This window comes from Pipra filicauda, unplaced genomic scaffold (assembly GCF_003945595.2).
Source record: "Pipra filicauda isolate LSUMZ 115617 unplaced genomic scaffold, ASM394559v2 scaffold811_size88088_pilon, whole genome shotgun sequence".
Lineage (NCBI taxonomy): Eukaryota > Metazoa > Chordata > Aves > Passeriformes > Pipridae > Pipra > Pipra filicauda.
The window spans coordinates 1-24,297 of NW_024104989.1; the positions used below are offsets into that span (position 1 = coordinate 1).

A 24,297-nucleotide genomic window follows, 5' to 3' on the forward strand; every position below is an offset into this window, starting at 1 on the left:
ATTGGTAAGTATTTCTTCATTTTATCAAATATAAAGCTCCCCTATTTTAGTTCAAAACCATTGCCCCATGTTGTGCCACTACAGACCTTGGTAAAATGTATCCATGTAACTTAGACCATGTTTTCATCTGCAGACACCTTGGAGAGTGCTCAGAGATGTCCCAGGAAGGGGGTTGGAGGTCTCAAACATATGACCACTCTACAGGGGCAAAAGAGTCGTGGGTTCAGTGGTGTGCAGAGGACAGCAGAGAAGAACCCTGGGAGTGCTTGAAGAGTCTCTTCGGAGACGGGGGTTGCTTTTGTCGTAGCAGAAAACAGAACGAGAAAGAAAGAATTAATGCCAAGTGCAGCTGGGGAGGTCCCGAGTGGACATGAGGGAAAAGGAATTTCACTCCATGGCCTCCTTGTCCCTGCTCAGCAACCTGGCAGGTGCCACCCCATGGTCCTGCCCTTAGCATTGCACATCCCACATCCCAGTGCCCCAGGAAGAGCCCTGAGGAATGAGGCAGGGATAGGATCTGTCTTCCCAGGGGCTGGGGGTCAGGCCTTGGCCCATTGGATGAAGGGAACAAGTCAAGGTTTATTCAGCATTAGAGCCACCATTCCCTTGCTTGTCCATCCTTATCATCACTGTCTGCAGATTTCTGTTCCAGCTGGAACTTGGGTTCCATGTGACATCCCCAGTGATCATGAGAGCTGTCCCAAAGCAGCTCCATGTTGGCACTGCAGCAGAGCAAAGTTGAGTCCTCGGCAACCCATTGTCAGAGCTCCTGCTCCTCACAGCAGCCTCAGAGAGCACAAACCAGGGAAAAGAAATACCTTGACTTGGAGGGGATTTCCCTGAAAACTGCTCTGGCTTTGCTGAGAGGGGGCTATCTTAATTGTTCCCTGTGCTTTCCTTTTCTGAACAGACCTGTCTTAAGGAACAGCAAATGTGCAACAGCAGCTCCATGCCCCAGTTCCTCCTGCTGACATTGGCAGACAGGCGGGAGCTGCAGCTCCTGCACTTCTGGCTCTTCCTGGCCATCTCCCTGGTTGCCCTCCTGGCCAACGGCCTCATTCTCAGCGCCGTAGCCTGCGACCACCACCTGCACACCCACATGGGCTTCTTCCTGCTCCACCTCTCTCTCACAGACCTGGGTTGCCTCTGCACCACTGTCCCCAAAGCCATGCACAATTCCCTCCATAACACCACAACCATCTCCTACACGGGATGTGCTGCACAGGCCTTTTTCTTTCTATTCTTCATCTCAGCAGAGCTTTGTCTCCTCACCATCATGTGCTACGACCGCTACGTTGCCATCTGCAAACCCCTGCACTACGGGACCCTCCTGGGCAGCAGAGCTTGTGCCCACATGGCAGCAGCTGCCTGGGCCACTGGCTTTCTCACTGCTCTGCTGCACACAGCCAGTATATTTTCCCTGCCCCTGTGCCAGGGTAATGCCCTGGGCCAGTTCTTCTGTGAAATCCCACACATCCTCAAGCTCTCCTGCTCACACTCAGGCTACTTCAGAGAAATTGGGCTCATTGGGGTTAATGCCTGTTTAGCACTTGTTTTTTTCTTTTTCATTGTGTTCTCCTATGTGCAGATCTTCAGGGCTGTGCTGAGGATCCCCTCTGAGCAGGGACAGCACAAAGCCTTTTCCATGTGCCTCCCTCACCTGGCCGTGGTCTCAATCTTTGACAGCACTGGCACATTTGCCTTCCTGAAACCCCCCTTCATCTCCTCCCCATCCCTGGACCTGGTTCTGTCAGTTCTGTACTCAGTGGTACCTGCAGCACTGAACCCCTTCATCTACAGCCTCAGGAACCAGGAGCTCAAGGATGCCCTGAGGAAGATGATGACTTGATGCTCTTCAGGGGCAATAAAGTGCCAGTTTTCTGCTTTGTAGCATTCAGAATGGGACTCCTTAATGGCCCAGCCTTCCTTCTCAGGATTTTGGTGGCAGTCATCGGGTTCTTCTTGCAAGAATTTTCTGTGCAATTAATTATTATTATGCAGCTGCCTTCTAATTTAGTGTCTACCCATTGAGTTTGACCCAGAGATGTATAAATGATGAATTGTGCTGTCTGGCTATTTAAACAAAATAAAGGACCTTGCCGTGCCTTCTTTGGCCAAGACCCTTCTTCTTAGATGTTCCTAAAGGACAGCACACTGCAGGACAGGGTGTATTTGCAAATGGGAAGGGGACAAGAATCCCAGCCCAACAGCACTGCCAGGGAGCAGCAGTGCTTGGTCTTTCCAGAGCTGCTCTCTTGCCACTTGCACACCGTCCTCCTGAGGCCCTTTCTCGCTGTAAGGCCTGAGTGCTCTCTGAGCACAGTCCTGTGGGCTGGAAGCCCTTGGAGCACAGGCAGGGACAGGCACTCTGAACTTGTGAAGCAGAGCTGGGCTCCCTTCCAGCATCTCCAGGATGCTGTGGGATCTTCTGAGGCCACTGCATGGACTGGGTCACTTCTTCTGTGACCTTGCTCCAGGGCTGGAACTCTCCTGCAGTGACACCATGCTACTCCTACTCTCTGCTTCCCAGGTTTCATTTTTAGAACCAGCCTCCCCCTTCCTGTTCACAGGGACATCCTGGGAGTGCTTCAGAGCTGCCATCCTGAGGTAGCTCCTGCCCAGCGTGGGCAGGCACAAGGTCTCTCCACCTGCTCCTCTCACCTCCCCAGTGTCACAGTTTTCTGCAGCCTCCCCATCCTTGCCCAGCACAGCCCTCCTGGCACAGTTGGACACAGCCCTTGTTCTACACCCTCCTCAGGCACCTGCCCAACCACCTCAGCTCCAGCCTGATGGCCAGAAACCTTCAGGGCAGGGAAGCACTGGGGAAAATGCTGAGGAAACCTTTCAGTTGCCCTCAAATCCAATTGGAGGGGTTGGCCTCAAGGAAGAAATCCCTTCTCATTCTCCAGAAACACCAGGACAACTTGTGTTTTGTCCTGGGCACTCCTCTGGAAGTGTAGGATATGGAACAGGTTTTGGTGTCAGGGATATTGAGAAGGATAGGTAGTGTCACTGGGAGACCTCTCCCAAACCCTTGGAAAGGCCAGAGCCATCCCAGAGCTTCCTGGGGCCTTGGCAAAGGCAGACATTGAAGCAGTTTGCAAACAGGGCAGCAAGGAGGGTTGGCAGAGTTCCAGACTGCTCAGGCTCAGCAGGGAAGTGGATAAGGCAAGTCCTCCTGCAACCATTCCCAGGCATGGGAAGGACAAGGTAGGGATTGCAGAACCCCTGTGGGAGGGAAGAGAAGAGGATGTTGTGTGCCCAGACTTTATCAAGGCCCTTGATATGGTCTCCTGTGGCCTCTTAGAGCCACATTGGTGAGAACTGGACTGAAGAAGAGGAAGGTGTGGTGGGTGGGAAGTTGGCTGAATGAAGAGTGCCAAATAAAATCCATGATACCAAGTCTTCTTGGTAGCAAATCCCTCAGTCACCAGTCCTTGAACACCACTATAGAACATCTTTATTATCTCTCTGTACAATGGGACAAAATGTATTTTCAATTCCTTTGGGAATGATGTGAAATTTCAGGGAGCCCTTGAGCAACCTGTCCTGGTTTAAAGACACATATTGGGTCAGGAACTCCAATAAGATGAACTCACTCCTCTTTTATTCCCCACCAATACAGGGAGACAAAATAGAAGGAGGTGTAAGTGAAAAATATAACAGTTTTCTTACAAGAAATTTAGCAGCATAAGAACAATACCAACCGAAAGTTCAAAGCAACAGCAGAGACAGAAATTGCCTCCTCTCTCCCCCTTGCCCCAACTCCCTTTTGTAAACAGATAAAAACAGGGATCAACACGTGCCTCCCTTCCCTTTTTTCCCCCTGAATGAACAAAGAACAAAAAACAAAACCAGGGGAAAGAGAGGGCAAGCAAAACTGGGAAACTCTCTGGTTTAAGTTGTGCTGCCCAAGAACACGCTGGCTCCAGAGGTGTCCAAGCGGGGCAGAGCCGGCAACTCCGGTCCGTGCGGCGGCAGGGGGGAGGCAGCGGCTCTGCTTGATTCCATGGAGTTCTGGGGAGGCACAGTGGGTGCCATGAGACTCTTCACTGTCACTATGGCCCCTGGGTTCCATGAGGCTCTGAGATGTCTCAGGGTTCCTTTTGTTCCAAAGAGACCCCGTTGTCACAATGACCCCTTGGTTCCAGGAGATCCCACAGTGTCCCTGCATTCCTTTGGTTCCATGAGGCCCTGCAGGGTCACAGGGTCACTTGATTCCGTGACGTTGCAAAGAATCAGAATGCCCCCTTGACTTAAGGCCAACTGCACATGGGGCTGCCTTAGGGGGAGTGTGGGCACCCAGACAAGGGAGTTGTCACCCCCCTGGACTCAGCCCTGGGGTCTCCACAGCTGGACCGATCTGTCTGTCTGTCTGTGAGGTTCCCCATTGTGGAGGAATGAGGAAGAATGGGAGAGGGTCTAGAGGAGATCTGACAGGATGGAGCTTTTCTCCGTTTTAGAAATAGAATGAAATCTCCACAAAGAGTAGCATGGAAGGTTCAGACTGAAGGTGAGGAAAAAGAAATATCACTCAGTGGGAACCTTTGTGGTGCAAGAGGTCACCCAGAGGGAGTCAGGATCAGCCCGTGGCTTTTTGTTCCAGGGAACAGCCAGAGCTGGTGCAGAGCCATCAGGGAGGGTCTAGAAATGCTGCTGGGAGGGGGGTGGGAAAGCAGGAGGGGTGGGTGCAGCCTGCAAGGCCAGAGCAGCAGCAGGGCCAGGGCAGGACAGCCTGCAGGAGAGATGGTCAAGGGCTCTGGCAGGGCTGCAAGGCCCAAAGGCACCCAGGCCTTTGTCCCCTTGCCTCTGGCAGCTGCCTCTGCCACTCAGGCCACCACAAGCAACTTTCCTTTCAGGTTCTGCACTTGGTTTCTGCCTCACCCCTCCCTGAGGAGCCTGGCAGGGGTTGCCCAGTTTTGGGCCTTTGTTGTTCCTCCCCCTCCCATCCCAGTGCCCCCCAAACAGCCCTGAGCCAGCCGGGAGGGACAGGATCTGCTGGACCAGGGCCTGGGGCTCAAGTCTTGGCCTTTCTGCTCCACAAAACCAAGCCAGGTTTTGCTCAGCATTGCAGGGGCCTGCCCAGAGCCTTTGTCTGCCTGCACTCCTGGCCTCCAAGGAGCTGCTCCAAGGAGTCCCTGGGGAGGCTTTGTCAGTGCCTGCCCTCAGTGGGGCCCAGCAATGCTTCAAGGGACTTGGAGTTTGGTTTCTGACTTCTTGAGCAGCTTCTTCAATCTTCTCTCAGTACCTCAGGATCATGGGCTGGGCTGCAAACACACCGTGAGGCTCATTAAAATCCAGAAATCCCTCAGGATCTCTTTGTCTTCCTTTAATTGTTTTCAAGGCAATTTCAAAACAAGTCTTCAAAGTTTGTGCCTTTCTTTTCTTTTTTTAATTCAAGGATGGATATTTTTTAGTTCAGAGGAGAGGTGATAGAGGTGTTCTCCAAGTGATCTTGATGTTGAGTGTCTCCTCAGGAGATCCACACTGACCCTGGATGATCAACCTTGCTCCTCACCCCCCAACCTCCCCAGTTCTGACATGGCCCATCTTGGACTGACAGCTGATGCAGCTCCAAACACACCGTGGGGCTCATTAAAACACTGACAAACAAATTATTTCCCTTCCTTTCATTGTCTTCATGTCTTCAAGACATCAACAACTAATTAGAGTTGTTTTGCAGTTTAGCTAAGCAGGAAGATTTTAAAGTGGACGTCACAAAATCAACATTTTTTTTTTTAAAGGGAATGATTTAACCAGAGCCTTGGGATGCAAGAGGGTCAGGGTGCAAAGGATTTGGATCCAAAGATAAGGGAGCAAGAGATTAGTAGCATTTAATCATTGAGCAGTTGAACAGTTATCAAGTAATTCAATAGCATTTTCTACAATTTTAACAGTGACTGAATTATAGATTCACAATAACAACCTTCACACCACAGTCAATTCACACCCACACTCAGGCAGAGATGTGTGGACACATCAATAGCTGGGTGTGGAAAGGTCCTTCTCCGAAATTCCCCTTGTTGTCAGGGGAACACTCCCGCCAATCCCTTTGTGTTTCCCAACAGACAAGGGTCGCAGCTGGAGGAGTGTTTGTTGAGGGGGATCAGAATTGTCCTGGGCATCAGCGACAGTCTTTGGAGCCCACCAAGGCTCTCTCACTTCTCCTCCCTCTCCACTGCCCTTGGTGCCTGCAGGGTTGTTTCTCCCACATTTCTCTCACTTCTCTCTGGGTTACAGCACCCTGGATTTTATCCTTTCTCCAAAGGGTTATCACAGAGGTGCCTCTGGAATTGTCTTTTGGCTCAGTTTTGGGCACGGGCTGGTCCATTTTGGAGCCACCTGAAGCTGGCTCTCTCTGACACAGAGTCGACTCTTGATCTCCTCTTCCCTAGGGAAACCTGCAACCCCCTCCCTGCTACCAAACCTGATGCACAGGGTCATTCAAGTGCCCAGGAATACAGGAGATCATTGAGCCCATTTATTTCTCAGGCTGGTTAAACAAGACTTTGTCCTCTTGCTGTCCCTGACTGCAGGTTCTTTCTGTCAGAGCAGAGCTGGGCTGGACCTCAGTCGTGCTTCGCTCCAGAGCCTGCTGGGGTGGGGGCAGATGGCAATGAAGAGTTGGCTTGGGCTGGATGATCCTTGTGGGTCCCTTCTAGCTCAGTATATTCTGTCATTCTGTGTTTGTTTGGCTTTGGTTTGGTTGTGTTTGGTCTTTCTGCCCCCCTTTTGAATTCCCTTTCCTCTGACCCATGAGTTTTTTCTTCATTGTCTTGGGCCTTGGTGGGCACTTGATGGCAAGACAAGTTTATCCAACTCAGTCATCTTGACCACATTTTTTCTACGGTCACCATTAGCTAGATGAGGTTTCCCACAGACTCCCTGCAACTTGGTATCATCCACAAAGGAGTGGGAAGTGCATTTAATCCCATCATCCAGAGACATAAGAAAGATGTTCCAGAGGAATGGTCAAGGACTGGTCCCTGATGGATGTCACCTGAGAGTTGCTGCCAAGAGGAATTTGTTCCATGACTTTTGACCCTCATCAGTCGTTCAACTTCCCATTCACCACATGTTTCACTTGTCCGGTCCTGCTCTCACCAGTCTGACTCCGTCTAGGGAGACCACAGGAGACCATGTCAAAGGCCTTGCTGAAGTCTGGGCACACAACATCCCCTTCTTTTCCCTCCCACAGGGGTTCTGCAATCCCTGCCTTGTCCTTCCCATGCCTGGGAAGGGCTGCAGGAGGACTTGCCAGCCCTTCGCAGCCTGAGCAGTCTGGAACTCTCCCAACCCTCCTTGCTGCCCTGTTTGCAGACTGCTTCCATGTCTGCCTTTACCAAGGCCCCAGGAAGCTCTGGGATGGCTCTGGTCTTTCCAATTGTTTGGGAGAGGTCTCCCAGTGACACTGCCTATCCTTCTCAATATCCCTGACACCAAAACCTTTTCAATATCCCACAGTTCCAGTTTAGTGCTCAGGACACAACACATATTCTCATGGTTCTTCAGAATATTAGAAGTGATTTCATTAGAGAGGTCAACTGGTGGAGCAGCCCAGTCTGGTCTGGCCCCACAGCAGTGCCCAGTCCAGGGGGCTGCAGAGCTCTGGGCACTCCCCTCACAGCCCCAGCCCCTCTGAAGGGCACAGCAGCTCCTGGGGCACAGAGAGGAGTCTCAGCATCCCCATCAGATCAGGGGCTGGACACTCAGCATGGCAGGAGGAAATGCAGGTCAGGGAAACTGCAGGACCCCTGTTGTCACCTCCAGGAGATGCCCAGCACAGCCTGACTGTGCCCCTCAGTGCCAGTCCCTCTGCCCAGCCCAGCAGAGTCCTGGCCCAGGGACAGAGCAACCTGTCCCCGGGGGGGCTGCAGAAAGAGGTTTCTCTGTGTCATGGATTCCTCTCTGCAGGCCCAGAAATGCTCCCTTGCTCTTCTCCAGGGACAAACATTTCCCCAGCTCAGTGTGTCCAGGCTGTCTTGGCAGGGCCAGTTGCAGGGCCCTGAGCTGGAGGTGCTGCTCTGCACCGGGAGGGGCTGTGGTACCCTGGGCTGACCCTGCACTGGCCATACTGGTCAGGGTGGGGAGCAGACCTAGCAGGATTGGGATCACTCCTCTCCACCCTCTGCCATAGTCCTGGAAGGCTCAGTAGCCAAGCACAAGACTGGGCAGGACCATGGGCAGTTTCCAATGGCACAAAGGGCAGGGCAGGGCTCCACTCAATTCATCCTGTGGGCTGGAGGGTTCTTCAGGACACCCTCCTGGAAAGCCCTCCCTGAACTGGGGAGGCACAAGGGGAGTTCACTGCGGGTGAGACGAGTCACTCACCAGAGTTCTTTCTCTGTTCCTGCTGCATCCCCTGGGGTTCCAGAACTCTCCTTTACCAGTTCAGAGAGAAATTTAGTACTTGATCTCTGGTGACTCCACTCTGGGCAGGATTCTTCTCCAGGCCTCCATTCCCGGCTGACTGCATGGGCCGGGCTGTCCCTGCAGATCCTCAGACAAGTCCTCACCTGCCATCAGAGCCCTCAGAACTGCAGAGCCCCAGGCAGGTGACTTGGAGACCATCTGCCACTGGCCACCAGCACAGAACATCTGAGCCAGCCCTCAGTCCCTCAGGTACTCCAGTGAGTCGCTTCTCTCACTGCAGGGACTGAATGGGGAAACAAGCAAAGCAATGAGACTTTGGAGAGTCTATTCCTTGACCTTGTTCTTTACACCAACCTTTCAAAAAGAACAAAGTCTTCAGGAACTGCCCAGGGGGATTCCCTTTCCTGATGGAAATTGATGTTAAGGAGCCCAGCTCTGTCCCAGCAGTGCCCAGGGCCTGTCCCTGCCCATGGTCACAGGACTGACACACAGCAGGGACTGAGCTACCAGAGCACTCAGGCCTTGGGCAAGGAGCAGGAAGGAGAGGGAGGCAGTGGAAAAAGAGCATCTCTGAAAAGCCCAAGAGCTGCTGCTCCCTGGCAGTGCTCCTGTACCAGGACTCTTTGCCCCTTCTCCTCTGCACACAGGCACTGCCCTCCAGCTTCAGGGAAGTTCTTGGAGGGGGAATCTGGAAAAAAGAATTCAAGTCCTTTATTATACTCAGAGATTGTGATTCCTCATGTGCAGAATAACAAAGGCAGGATGTTTGACAAAGAAGTTGTTTTGTTTAAATGCACACAGAGAATGATTCCTCATTTACACAATTGAGGGTCAAAACAAAGAGTTAGAAAGTGAATTAGGTATGAGATGAAGAAAAAATTTCTGTGTTAACGACATTAAAAGAGGAAAAAAATATAGGAAACAGGTCCCCACCACCACTCTCAAAAGATTTAGAAAGCAGGTTGGGCCAGTAAAGGGTTACACAATGAGTATTCTGCAGAAGAAAAAAGGCAGGTTGTTGCTCTTGAGAAGCATCCAGTCATCATTTTCCATATGGCATCCTTGAGCTCCTGGTTCCTGAGGCTGTAGATGAAGGGGTTCAGTGCTGGAGGTACCACTGAGTACAGAACTGACACAATCAGATCCAGGGATGGGGAGGAGATGGAGGGGGGCTTCAGGTCGGAAAATGTGGCAGTACTGACAAACAGGGAGAGCACGGTCAGGTGAGGGAGGCACGTGGAAAAGGCTTTGTGCCGTCCCTGCTGAGAGGGGATCCTCAGCACAGCCCTGAAGATCTGCACATAGGAGAAAACAATGAAAATGAAACAACCAAACACTAAACAGACACTAATCCCAATGAGCCCAATTTCCCTGAGGTAGCCTGAGTGTGAGCAGGAGAGCTTGAGGATGTGTGGGAGCTCACAGAAGAACTGGCCCAGGGCATTGCCCTGGCACAGGGGCAGGGAAAATGTACTGGCTGTGTGCAGCAGAGCAGTGAGAAAGCCAGTGGCCCAGGCAGCTGCTGCCATGTGGGCACAAGCTCTGCTGCCCAGGAGGGTCCCGTAGTGCAGGGGTTTGCAGATGGCAACGTAGCGGTCGTAGCACATGATGGTGAGGAGGAAATACTCTGCTGACATGAAGAAGACAAAGAAAAAGGCCTGTGCAGCACATCCCGTGTAGGAGATGGTTGTGGTGTTATGGAGGGAATTGTGCATGGCTTTGGGGACAGTGGTGCAGATGCAACCCAGGTCTGTGAGGGAGAGGTGGAGCAGGAAGAAGCCCATGGGGGTGTGCAGGTGGTGGTCGCAGGCTACGGCGCTGAGGATGAGGCCGTTGGCCAGGAGGGCAGCCAGGGAGATGGCCAGGAAGAACCAGAAGTGCAGGAGCTGCAGCTCCTGCCTGTCTGCCAATGCCAGCAGGAGGAACTGGGGCATGGAGCTGCTGTTGGGCATTTGCTCCTTCCCCAGGGTATTTTGATCTGTTGAGGAGGAAAAGTTACTGCTGAGTTAGACCAGGCTTCTGCAGCCGAACATTACAGGTCTCACAGCCACCCCACTCTCAGGTTCTCTCTCCTCACTCAGACCTCCCTGCAGCTACCTCCCCTGAGCTCTGGTTTTTGCTGGCTGAGGGGACCATTGGAAGCAGGAACTCTGTGATGGGCTCCCAAGGACTCCTTCTTGCTCTGCTGGGAGAGGGAACTTGGAATGCAGGGTGATCTCAAATTAAATGTATTCATGATACATCAAAGAGCTTCTCAGCTTTGCTCTTTGCAATTTGTCCAAATGAAGGACTGAGCTGAGGGAATTCTTTTTATTTGTTCACCCAGTTGCACCTGCCACACTTAGGAGCGGTTGTGGAGGTTTGAAATCCCTGACATTTCCATTGCACTGCAGGCCAAGTCTTGTGGGTTCTGAGGGGCACAGGGATGGCCCCTTAGTGCAGAGAGAAGAGCTGCTCTGCCCATCAGTCCTGTGCTTGGTTGCCTTGTGCTGGCAGCTTGGAGCTGGAGGAGCATCACAGTCAACTGTTCCCCTACAGAGAAACTGCACAGATATCCAGGAATGCATGTCCAAAGAACAGACTGACACATTCCTCACCTTTTCATCTCTCCCCTCCCGGAGTGAGACACAAAATGCTCATTGCAGCTGCCCAGAGCATTTCCATGGAGTTAGCACTGAGGAGTTTTCTCCATGGGGATCTTGTGCAGCACAGAGATACTATGGCAGAGATACTGCAGGGCAATGCACAGCCCAGCCCCCGTGGGCCTGAGGGCACAGGTTCTGCTTAGGCTGGGAAAGGAGCCCAGGGAGGAGCTGCTCAGGGAAGGGGTCTGTGCCACAGGGACAGCAGGGAGGGGCCCACATCCCCCTGCCCAGCACTCGTGGCAGCAGCTCCCTTTCCCTGCCTGCCTGTCTCTGGGTGAGGAGCTGTTCCTGCCAGCAGCCCCTGCCAGTGCCCAGCTCAGTCAGCTCCCTACCAGTGCTCCCAGAGCCATCCCCAGCCCACTGCCCAGGGGCAGCTCTGCCTGAGCAGGGGCTGCAGAGCAGATCCCAGACACCCTGCGGTGGCTGGGGTGGGGGAGGTGTTCTGCAGGGATGTGCTTCCTGAGAAGGGCCCCTGAAACTGGAGGAGGTGGAGTTGAAGCTGTGAGGAGCCCTGACCCTGCAGCTGAAGGGCCCTGCCCAGCCCTGCCCTGCCATGAGGGGTCAGTCCTTCCACCAACACCTTCTCCCTGCAGGGCCGTGGCAGAGAGCTGGGCTGAGAGCTGACTCTGGCAGGCAGCAGAAAGCCCTGCCCCAGCACACAGAGCCCTGGGGGCAGGACCCTGCTCTACACCACAGCCCTGGGCACCCCTGGCTGCACCCCCACCTTCCCACCCCACAGCCAGCCCTGGCACAGGGAACCTTCTTGCCCTGGGCCTCTGAGGGGGCAGCAGCAAGTCCTGCTCTGCAGCAGCTTCTCCTGATGCACCCCAGCAAATCCAGCAGAGCCATCCTGACAGCTCCTGCCACTGGGGGCATTTGGCAGCTGGCAGAGGCACTTGCAGGAACTCACCTGCACTGCTCTGCAGCCACAGCCTGACCGTGGCAAAGGGCTGGCAAGGTTCCTCCCCTGAGCAGCTCTGCCCTGTCCTCCCACCCCAGGATCCCTTGAACCTCCTGCTCCCCTCTCCTCTGTGCCCTTGCTGCCTGCAGCTCCTGCCCTGCTCTACCATATGGCCACTTCCCCTGCACTGCAGCAACTGGGAGAGTCCTCCTGAAAGATCCTAGAAGCTGTGGGATGTGCCAGTTTTAGGAGATGCCTCCAGGAAGGGAAGTTGAACTTTCCTACAGCCAGAGAATTCTTCATTCAAATCCTGGGAAGGTTTCTCCCGTAGTGAGAACTCAGTCACCTCCCAGTCCAGGCTGCCTCTCCTCTCTCTCCCTTCTCTCCTGTGCCCTGGGTGCTGCAGGCAGTGCCCTCAGCCCTGCTGGGCTGTGCAGAGGAGCTGCTCACCAGCAGAGCTGTCTCTTTGAAGCTCTTCTTGCTTGCCAGGAGCTCCCTGTGTGCCAGGAGCCCGGCCCAGCTCAGCAGCACAGCAACAACCCCAGGCAGCCCTTTCTCTGCCCCTCTGGGCTCCCTCCAGCTCTCCCTGGGACTCCAGGAGAACCTGCTGGCACACAGCTGAAGGAAATAAGGATGTTCCTTCTCTCAGCTGGGCACAGACACTTCTTTCAGCAGGGTCATTTCTCCAGACAGACACAGAGTTAAGTCCAAGAGTCCCCTTTTCATGTCCCATCATTAGACAGGAAAGCCAGACAGTGCCCAGGAGGGATCTCCTTCACCTGCACTGAGGGAAGGGACTCAGCTGAGTCAACAGAGGTGTCTCCTTGTGGCTCTGCAGACCTGGGGCCAGAAGGACACTCAGCTCTCTCCACAACCCTCATGGTCTGGGATTCCTCCTGCCCCACTTCAGTGGGCCCAAAACAGGCACCTGCAGGTGACTCCTTGTCCCAGCTCCCATGGCAATGAATGAAGACCAAAGCCAGGAGTGACCTGCTGGGACACAAAGCCCTGGTTCCTCCTGAGGGGCCAGAGGTGACCGAGATTCCTGCTGGGAACTGCAGGCTCCAATGGAGCAGTTCCTAGGGACAGGGCAACAGCTGTGGGATCTTCTTGGAGGCTGCTGGGACATTGCTTTGGCCAACTTCAGTGGCAGAAGGTGCCCACATGTAGGACAGGGGAACCTGTCACTGTTCCTTCTGTCCAGGGCAGCCCATAGAGGTGTTCAGGTGACCAAATGGAGTCAGGTGGCACAGGGAGAGAGGTCTCTCTCCTGTTCTTTATCAGGGTATTTTCTACATGTCCTCAGAGTACAATGGCAGTTGTCTCCCGGGCATCCCTTCACTGCTGAACCTGATTCAGGGCAGCTGAGCCTGGATTGAATAGCCAAAGAGGGGCCTGTAGTGCCAGGGGAGGTGCCAGGGCTCTGCAGCACAAGTGCAGCAGCTGCCATGGACAGCACAGGGTCTGTGCAGGAAGCCCGTCCCCATTCCCAGCAGTTGTGTGACAGGCACCACCCAGGGCTTCTCAGACCCATTGGGGGCCTTTGGGGCAGGGAGTGAATCCCAGCCCTGCAGGGACACAAAGGCTGTCCCTTCTCTGCCCAGCCAAGGCCGGGCCAGGCACGAGTCCAAAGCACATCAGCCCAGGCTGTCCACACTTGTTTCCTCCCTCTGCTGGCTCTCCTCTCCCCCAGCATTTCAGCAGCATGTGCTGATCTCCTCAGGGATCAGGCCTGTGATTTTCCCCCTGGGCCTGAGTCCCAGCATGTCCACCCACAAGGCCACTGTCAGCAAAGCCTCTGCAAACCCCAGCTCTCGGGGCTTTCACAGCAGCTTTCCCCACTGCAAGTCTGTTCTTAGCCCCGGTGCCCCCACTGAGGGGCTGCAGCCAGACAGGCCCCAATGCCCTGCGTGTGGGCCACAGGCAGGAGGAGCTGCAGCCTCAAGTCTCTGTTCATTCCACTTGGAGGCAATAACAGCCCAGGCCTGCTGAGACAGTTCCCAGGTTGCAGGGCTGTGATGGGTTGGGAGAGAAGGACAAGGAGACACAGGATAGAAAGAGCAGGAGAGAGGTGTCCTCTGCGGGAAGGAGCTTCTTGGACCTGCAGAGCTGCTCTAGAGGATGAACAAATTGGGTGAACTTTTGTAGGTGAGGGTCAGAGGAGAGACTATTTGGGTGACATTGTGGAGCGAGAGAAAGAGCCCATTCAAGTTGGCTTTGCTAACCCTGGAATTCACTGGAAAGGCACCATGACAGGATGCCAAGAGTCCCAGAGGTTTGTGCAGGGTCTTGGTCAGGACCCCCCTTGGGACACAGGCCTTTAGAGCACAACTGCCAGGCTGGTGGACAACAGGGAGGCTCATTTGCATCTGCTTCTCTCCAAGAGGAACCAAGAGGTTATCATAGAAACTGACCGTAACGACGGGAATGTATGGTGGTTGCCATGGTAACTGACCATAGCAATGGTACTGTAGGATGGTTGCCATGGTAACTGACTGAAGCAACAGGAATGTGTAATGGTTGCCATTGTAACCAACTGTACCAGTGAGAAGTATGATGTTGCCATGGTGACTGACTGTAGCAACGGGACTGTATGATGGTTGCCATGGTAACTGACCATAGAAACAGAAATGTGTGATGGTTGCCATGGTAACTTACCGTAGAAAAGGCAATGTATTCTGTTTGCCATGGTAACTGACTATAGCAATGGGAATGTATGATAGTTGCCATTGTAACTGACCGTAGGAACGGGAATGTCTGATGGTTGCCATGGTAACTGACCGTAGCAATTGGAATGTATAATCGTTGCCATCGTAACTGCCACTAGCAATGGGAATGTGTGATGGTTGCCATGGTAACTCACCATGGCAATGGGAATTTATTGTGGTTGCCAAGGTAATTGACTGTAGTAACGGGAATGTATGATGTTTGCCATGGTAACTGACTGTAGCAATGAGAATGTATGCTGGTTGCCATGGTAACTGACCATAGAAAAGAGAATGTGTGATGATTGCCATGGTAACTGACCATAGCAACAGGAATGTATGATAGTTGCCATGGTAACCAACCATAGCAACCAGAATGTCTGATGGTTGCCATGGTAATTGACCATAGCAATGGGAATGTATGATGGTTGCCACAGTAAGTGACCGTCGCAATTAGAATGTATGCTGATTGCCACAGTAACTGACTGTAGCAATGGGAATGTACGATAGTTGCCATAGTAACTAATTGTAGCAATGGGAGTGTGTGATGATTGCCATGGTAACTGACCGTAGCAATGGAAATGTGTGATGGTTGCCATGGTAACTGACCGTAGCGATGGAAATGTGTGATGGTTGCCATGATAACTGACCATAGCAATGGAAATGTGTGATGTTTCCCATCGTAACTGACCGTAGCAATGGTTATGTATGCTGGTTGCGATGGTAAGCAACTGTAGCAACTGGAATGTATGATGGTTGCCATGGTAACTGACTGTAGCAGTCAGACTGTATACTGGTTGCCATGGTAACTGGCTGTAGCAATAGGAATTGTAGCAGTTTGAGCCACATTAGAAATCTAAAATCCAATTTTTAGGCTTCCCCCACCCCTTCTCAACAATTTATCCTAACACCGGAGAGAAACTTTCAGGCCAGAGGCTTCTGTAGGGGAAGGGGGAAGTATATACATTTATTTACACAAATAAATACTATACAAACTAAAGGCAACTATATATATATATATATATTACATTACTATCAGTCAGTCCTTTCAAGCCCCTCCTTTAACTTTAGTCCAGGAGTAGCCTTTAAGGCTGATATGTAACACAGTCTTTTGCTGTGGGAGTGTTCTGGGCTCCTGAACACTCCCCTCCTCACCAACTTCCAGCAGTTGTTTGTTGTAGTCTCTCCTCCTCATGAAGTCCAAGAAGATAGCTTTGAGTCCTTGCTCCTCTGCTGCTGTGTGATTTCTCCCTCTCGGGGTCTCCCCTCAGTCCGTAGGCTGCTGTAGTGTAGCTTATCAAGCGTACACGTCCTGGAATCTTCATTCCTCCACACCAGTTCTCAGCTGCCCCCAGTCAGCTTCGGCAGGCAACTCTCGAGCTCTTGGCTCGTCTCCAATTTCGCCTGGGACTCTTCTCCCAAGCAACGAGTTGATTTATCAGCCCGTCCACTTGGCTCTGCTCAAGTGCTGAGCCTCAAAATCCACCCCCCACCAGCCTAAATGCAGTGGGGGGAAAAAAGCCCCCTAGCCTTGGCCACAGGCACCTCAGTTCAGTTATGCACTGTCCCAAGCATCCCGCAGCTGCAGGGGGGAGAAAGAAGGCCTGGCCTCCTCCCTCTTACCTCAGGTGCTGTGAAATTTTTCTTTCACAGCACACACTCCAAATGCTGACTCTAACTCTAGCCAAAGGCTGAGCTGGGGGGGGTCACAGGGCTCCCCTCTACCCCTGGAGGGGAAGAGAGGGAGCCCAGCCACCCCCTGGCCTTGTCCACCTACAGGCAGCAGACACCAACAGCAAAAACAACCAAGACTGCACTGCCAACCATTTCCAGTGCTGTGATATATGATTTTGAGCAGAAGCAAACATGGACAGTGATTGGTTCTCCAGGGAACACTGCCCTGGCACCCAATCACCTCTGAGCCCCCCCCAGCCTCTCAGGGGGGCCAATTTCAAACTATGACAGAATGTATGATGGTTTCCATGGAAACTGACTGTGGCAATGCGAGTGTATGATGGTTGCCATGGTAACCCAGCAATCTATATTAGTTGCAGGGGCCGGGACCAGTTTATCACTGGGTGGGTGCAACCAAAACTGTGCATTCTACATCCTCTCTGTCATTTCTGATGGACTCTTAAGAATGGATCCTTTGCAGCAGCTGCCCAGGGCTCACCTGACACCTCAGGCTACAAGCTGGCTGGGAAAGAACTGTGCAAGGAGTGTTCCTTTATCTTCATACCCATGACTCAGCTGGGATAACTCCCCTCTGGGGAGACATTAGCACCTTCACCCCCAGCCTGAGGGGTCATCTCTGCCAATGGGCCGCCTTGGACTGGCAGAACAGGCAGCTGCAACACCCAGACCATCAAACACTCCAAAAATACCCTGTGACTCACAGAGTTAAACGCCCACTGGGAAACTCCCTGCCCTGGGAGAAGTGCTGCACATCCCCACCTGAACCTGAGCACATATACTCTTGGGGTTTGGGGACGTCTGCTACCACTCGTGGGATTGAGAGGAGGACCAGAACTTCAACAGGACTGCCACTGCCACTCCTGACAGGACTGTCATTGCTACTTCAACACAACTGCCACCATCATCTGGACCAACAGGTTTTCCTTTCCTTTTACTTTGCACCCTGGGAGACCACATGGTGCTCAGCACTGTTCTGTTCTTGTCCCAGGCTGCTGGGTTATACAGCTATTTTTGTGGGTTAAAACCAGTTTTCTCTGTATCATTGTATTTATTGTAATCTTCTTAGTAATTCTGACTTGTAATCCCTTGGGTGGGTTCATTTCTCCCTCCAGTTTACTTTTAACCCAGCACACAATGGGAATGTGTGATGGTTGCCATGGTAACTGATCGTGGCAAGGGGGCTCAGTGCCGTTGCCCACGGCTTCCACTTCTGTAAATTGGCTTCACTCGCCTTCTCCTTCAGCAGCCTCAGCCACTCGTCAGGGAGGCCCCCACACAGCAGTTTCCCACCTCCGTGAGGTTCAGCAGCAGCCCAGGGTTCCTTTGGCCCCAGAAGGTCCTGCAGTGCCCCGCTGGCCCCTCGGTTCCATGAGGCTCCACAGTGTCCCAGGGTCTCCCTGGTTCCATGAGTTTCCCCAGTGTCCCAGGTTTCCTCTGATTCCATGAGACCCAGATGTGAAGCTGTGGCCCCTCGATTCCACGAGGTTTTGCAGTGTCACGATGGCTCCTTTCTGCCATCAGGTTCTGCAGAGTCTCAGGGTTCCTCTGCTTTCAGGAGTTTCCGCAGTGTCCTGATGGCCCCTCGATTCCAGGACGATCCCAAACGTCCCAGGCTTCCTTTGGTTCTAGGAAACCCTGCATGTCAAAATGGCCCCTTGATGCCATGAGTTTTCACAGTGTCCCCATTTTCCCTTGGTTCCATGAGGACCTGCACTGTCACAACGGTCCCCTGATTCCATGAGGTTCCAGTCTCCCAGGGCTTCTTCATCTCCATGAGACTCCGCAGGGTCACAATGGTCCCTTGATTCTGTGAGATTCCACAGTGTCCCAGGATTCCTTTGCTTCCCTGGGCCCTGCAGAGTCAGAATGGACTGTTGATTCCATGAGATTCCACGGTGTCAAAATGGCCCCTTGATTCTGGGAGGCTCCACAGTATCCCAAGATTCCTTTGGATCCACAAGACCCGGGAGTGTCACAATGGCCCCTTGATTCCGTGAGGTTCTTCAGTGGCACAATGGCTCTTTGTTTCTATGAGGTTCCACAGTGTCCAAGGATTCCTTTGGTTCCATGAAGCCCTGCAGTGTCACAAGGGGTTGTTGATTCCATGCAATTCTGCAGGGTCACAAAGGCCACTTGGTTCCACGAGTTTCCTCAGTGTCCCAGGCTTCCCTTGGTTCCATGAGGTCCTGCAGGGTCACAAGCACCCCTTGGTCCCATGTGGTTTCCCAGTGTCCCAGGTTTCATTTTATTCCATGAGGCCCTGCAATGTCACAATGGCCACACAATTCCATCAGGTTCCCCAGTGTCACAATGGCCCATTGATTCCACGAAGTTCCAAAAAGTCTCAGGGTTTCTTTGCTTCCGTGAGGTCCCCTGTGTCACACTGGCCACTTGATTCCATGAGATTCTGCAGTCTCCCAGGTTTCCTTCAGATCCCTGAGGCCCTCCAGTGCCAGAATGGCTCTTTGATTCCATGAAGTTCCACGCTCTCCCAGAATTCCTCTGGTTCCATGAAGTTCGCAGTGTCCATGAGGTTCCTAACTGTCCCAGGTTCCTTTGCTTCCATGAGACCCTGAAGTGTCACAACAGCTCATTGATTCCCTGAGTTTCTCTGGTGTCACAATGACCCCCTTGATTCCAACAAAGTCACTGTATCTAAATTGGTCCTTTGCAAACTGTCCTTGCTGTCACCTCCTGGCAGTGGCTTCATGGCCCCTGGCAGAGCCAGCCCTGTCCCTGCACTGACCCAGCTCTGCTGTCCCACAGATGCTGGATCAGGAAGGGAAGGTCCACGGTGGAGAGCAGTGCACTGGGACTCATCCTGGAAGGGACCTCAGGAGGTTTCTTCTGGATCCCTTTCCCTACCCACGACGCGGGGAGGCCCAGTTCTAGTTCCATCTCCATCTGAAGAACCATTCTGACGTCTTGAGGGATGGGGAAAGGGAACTCCAGCACTAGGGGTTTCTCAGGCCCCGAGCCTGGAGGGGAGAGGTGCCCTCCCCTCCCCCCACGCACGTGGTCCCGTGGCAGGCACGGAGACAGCACACTGGTGTGGAGAGGAGGCAAGAGAGGGTTTATTGTTGGGGATGTTACATTTATAGGGTTAGGGAGAATCACAGGTTAACCAATTAGAAGTCTCAAGGGGCTTACAGGAACACCCAATCACAGGAAGGGTTTACACCTTCCCAGGATACTCCTGCATGGGATAACACTTGTCATGGGGGGTGTTGGGAAGAAGAAGCATGTGTTTGCAAAGAGACCACCAGAAGCCATTTTAAGACATGTTTAAACAACAGTTTTCCCATATAATGCAGGTTTAGTGCCACAGTTTCTGGGCCAAACCAAAGAACAGTCAGTGGAGAAAGGGACACAGGGATGGGCAGTTTGTGTGCTCTACCATGTCAGGGGCAGATGTAGAGCTACAGAGACAACCAGCCAATGTGGATTCTGTCCATATTTGCCCTTTGCACACAGTGAGTCACACACTGAAGTCACAAGTTCCCTCGATCCACAGAGGGATGAAAAGAGAAAAAATGAATGAATTTCTCTGCTGTGAAGAGCTAAATATGCACTCATCCCAATATTCTGGGCTTACAGGACCTTTATCAAACACATTCTGCAGCATCTGTTCACTGGGCAAACATCTGTGTGGATGGCCAGGCCCAAGGAATGGTGGGGAATGGAGTTCCATCCAGTGGTGTTCCCAGGGCTCAGCACTGGGCTCAGGGCACTTCAATCTCTTTCTCAATGATCTGCACAAGGGCATCGAGTGCAGCCTCAGGCAGTTCCCAGGGCACACCAAGCTGGGTAAGAGTGCTGATGTGCTGGAGGGCAGGAAGGCTCTGCAGAGGGATCTGGACAGGCTGGATTGATGGGCCCAGGCCACTTGGAGGAGCTTCAACAAGGCCAAGTGCCGGGTCCTGCCCTGGGGTCACAACCACCCCAAATCCCTGACCATGCCCTGCAACTGGTCCCCACAGCCTGTCCTGTGTCCTTAATCCCTCCCTTTCCAAGGACTTTGTGGGACAAGGGAGCTCTGTGCTCTGGGTACAGAGGGAGCTCCAAGTGCCATTGGAGTGGGAACCACAACTTCTCAGGTTTGTGTTCTTTGGGAGGTCTGGAACTGGTGAGACTTAGAGTCACAGAAAGTTTCTCTTCATTGCCCACAAACAAAAAGTAAACACGATACTATTTATAAACATAACAACTCTTCCCTCAGTTTTCCTCAGCCACAGTGACCTGGAGAATGCACGTCCTTGATGTCCTGGTCCCACAGCCCAGGTGCTCCTGGCCTCCCTTGCTGCCAGGGCACACGGCTGCCTCCTGCCCAGCTCCCTGCCCACCCACAGCTTCTGACAGGGCTGCTCCCAGCCAGGCAGCTCCAGCCTGTGCCATGGCCAGGCTGAGTGCCCTGCAGGGGCAGACACCGCCATTTGTCCCTCTGGCATTTCAGGAGGTTCCTGCCAAGACGTGCTCTCCTCCTCCCTGAAGCCCTTCCCCGAGCACAGAGGCCTGAGAGACCTTTCCAGGAAAGACTCAGGCAGAGAAGCCATGGAGTCCCTCAGCACCTGTGGTGGTTTGAACCTTGTTTTCCCCAGAGGCTAAGAGAAGTGGTAGACCCCAAGGGGTGGAAACCCCTGGAAGTTTTGAAGTTCTGCCCAATGGGCGCTCCTGCAGAAATGTAAACATATCACAACCAGACCGGAAAAGAAGAGTTGTAGTTTGGTTGTTGTAGGAGAGGTGGCCATGTTGTAGAGCCACGAGGAAGGGGCTCTGAGCCCCTTGGGGCCTCTGGCCCCCTCCCAGCCCCTGGCTGGGGGCTGCAGGGACCTGGAACAGCATAAAGCTGGGCTAGGTGCCTGTAGTTATGCCAGGAGATGTTTTCTCCATGGGCACAGAGCAGCAGCCGACACTGACCAGAGAAACGGTGGCAGAGAGCCAGAGATAAGACCTGAACTGAAGGAGTAGCAGAAACAACATGCAGCACTGCAGAGGAGACTCCTGGAAGGAGAGCCGAGGAAAGGAGAGCCAGCAGCTGAGAGCTACAGAGTTCTTGGGGGTAAGACCGTACCACACTCCCCCAAAACTCCCTTGAGACCCCTTTTGGAGAAGAGGGACATGGACTCCTATTTTGGAGAGCAGTTTTGGACATGCAGCACCGGAGAGAGAGGAGCTGAGAAGCTCAGAGCGTCCCGGAGCTGGACTGGGACAGCCAGATGGAATGCGGGGGGAATTGACCTTGGCTCCCCCCCCCCCTTGCACTGCTGCCACGGTGGCAGCCTGAGAGACAGGGCACAGAGGCCCTGCAAGAGATACCAGACCGTCACGAAGACCCCCCTGTGTCTTCGTGATATGACGTGGTGAAACGACCTTGTCTGGGGTTACGAAGTCCACGGAAGACCCCTCGGTTGTGAGGCGATGGGGCCGAGAGAGAGGCTTGGATACCTCCCTCGTGGATGCTGGCAGAAAGCCAGCTATCAGCTGCTGCATGCGTGAGATGAGGAGAAACCTGCTGCCTTAGAAGATCCTGCTGCTTAAGGACTGGAAGGGATCTGTCCTTCTTTCCCTCCTGGACTTTTATTTGGAGGGGAGAAGAGATCTGATCCATTGTAAATACTATATGTCATGGTAGAGATAGTTATGATCATGTGTATAATGTGATATGGTATTTATTTGTACAGTCATTGTAATATATTTCCCTTTCCCCCACTTTGGAGTCTGGTGTGTTTTGTCTGGAAAAACCTCTCTCACATTAGGTTGAGATGTGGGAGGGGGGATGGAGCTAGGGAATTGGATTTTGGGACTATCTCAAACCATGACAGCACCACATCAGTGTCTGCTGGAATTAAAGCCCCCTCCCTACTGCACAGCAGCCCTGCATTTCCCTCCTCCAGCCTTGGTGTCCAACAAAACCCTTGAATCTCTTTGGGCTCTGGACTTTTCCTGCATTCCCCAACTGCAGGGGAGCTTTGCCTTCCCCACAGTCCCCCCTGCACAGCCCAGGCCATGCCCAGCAATCCCTTGTCTGTCCCTGGCCTATAGAAAAGTAAACAAGGAACAAATGTAAAAAGAAAAAATTCCAAATAATGTGAAACTAAATAACCATGGATCAATTTAAAACATGTTTAGCCAGTCTAAACAAACTACTCAACCTATTCTCATTATTCCTTATCAGAAATTAACCTTTTTTAAGTTATCCTTTCAACGCTTTACCAGAGCTGACCCATAAGCAAATGGCCTTGAACCAAACCTAACAACTTGATGACCTCAGGGTTTGTGCTCCTTAAGTTTTGCTTAAAGGTGTTTCTAATACAGGGTTTGTTCGTGAGAGCTTTTATTCAATCTAAAAACACTTCTGTAAATGGAACTCCATTCAATCCAGGGTTATGTGTCTTCTGTTTTTTACTTAAGGGTGCTTGTGTATCTGTAAGCAAAACTAAAACATATCAATCATCATATATCCACATACATAAAAATTCTCACAGTGGCCACCACCATCCAAACATGTTTTCACACAAACATACTTCTGAGTTTCATGTCACTGTGTTTTATGAACTAAGAAATTATCATTCTTGTGTCTTGCTCTTAGATGAGTAAGATCTAATTATGCATTTCTGTTTTTATGAAAATATAACTTGTAAAACACAAACACACTTCTGCCTCACGTTTAACCCAAAATTCAAATACATATAAACATTCCTATAGTTCAAAGATAAATATATACTACTTCTGTTTCTAAAGCAAAACACACTTCCCCACGCTAATGGGCTTTTGGGCTTCAAAGAGAACCTGTCAGTAGTCACTGCAAAAAACTTCAAAAACTCTATTTCTCCACCATGTTTATGCATGTACCTTAAAACAATTTTTACTATTTAAGTAAGCAACTTCAAAAAACAGTAAGACCATCTCCTGAACCTGTCTTTCCTCACTCCCCTCCTTTTTTTTTCTTTTTTTTCTTTTAGTTGGAGGTGGGGGGTGAGGGGAAGAAGGGTTGTTGTGTTGTCTCCCCGCTGTCAGCGTTCATGCACTGAAATTGAACTGTTAGGTTAGTCACATGAATAAAAAGGCTTTACAAAAAATAAAGAATAGTTCTTAGTTTTGCTGCTCTGCTTTGGTTGCTGTTGACTTTGAGCTTGCTGTCCCGTGCAAGGACAAGTTCCATTCTGCTGTTCCCTAAGCATGAGCTATCTGCCTTTTTATATAATTTGCCTGTGACGTCTACCTGGGCAGGTGTGGCCAGCACCACCCAGCTAGAGGATTTCAGTCCTTCTCCCATTATGCAAGTGGTACTTCTTCTGCACCTGTGTGCTGTATCTTGGGAGTCTTTCCTAAATGAGTTTGGGGGCTTACTTCGTCATTTTCTTTTTCACTTTCTCTTTCAAATGCCTTTGGAGGGCTGTGTACTAATAGCGAGGTACTAATTAATTTAAGTTTATACAAGATGCTTGCTTCAGGGATGAAGTTCTTGTTTATCAGTGCTTGTCCTCTCGCAATCTGGCAGGAAAAGAATAAACCCTCACAAGTGGCTGGGCCAAACACAGACCAAAGTAGCATCATCTAATTAAGCACAAATACATTCCACTGCATGGTCTGTGGTTGGACCATGCCGCTGTTGAACAACTCAAACAGGACATTGATGAAAAACAAGGAAAACAACATAAAATGTTCATAATAAATGAGCAACGGTAAAAGTCTAGACAATAATATCTTTGTAATCATAACCATCTTTAGTGAAGAGATTCGAAGGGGTTCCAGTTGTCATTCATTTAGACTACTAAACAATTTTTATAAAAGAACTTCAAATTTTAGAGTTTTTGTAATTTGGTTGTATAAGAGGAATTCAGCTTTTATAGTATGAAGTGGTTGCCTGACAGTTACCAATAAAAGGCTGCAGAGAATCGTGTAGGACAAAGCAGGTAGTGCACTATAACCAGGCACCAGGCACTGTTGAAACGGAGCAAGGGCCTAAAGAGTTAAC

The 24,297-nt window shown here is 51.8% G+C and overlaps 1 protein-coding gene across 1 annotated transcript; it reads right to left on the reverse strand.

Moving 5' to 3' along the window:
* Positions 1-9,323: 9,323 nt before the first annotated feature.
* Positions 9,324-10,325, reverse strand: LOC120325065 (olfactory receptor 14J1-like). Its single transcript, XM_039390357.1, has one exon. The coding sequence runs from the start codon at positions 10,323-10,325 to the stop codon at positions 9,324-9,326; it is 1,002 nt and encodes a 333-aa protein (XP_039246291.1).
* Between the last annotated feature and the right edge of the window lie 13,972 nt (positions 10,326-24,297).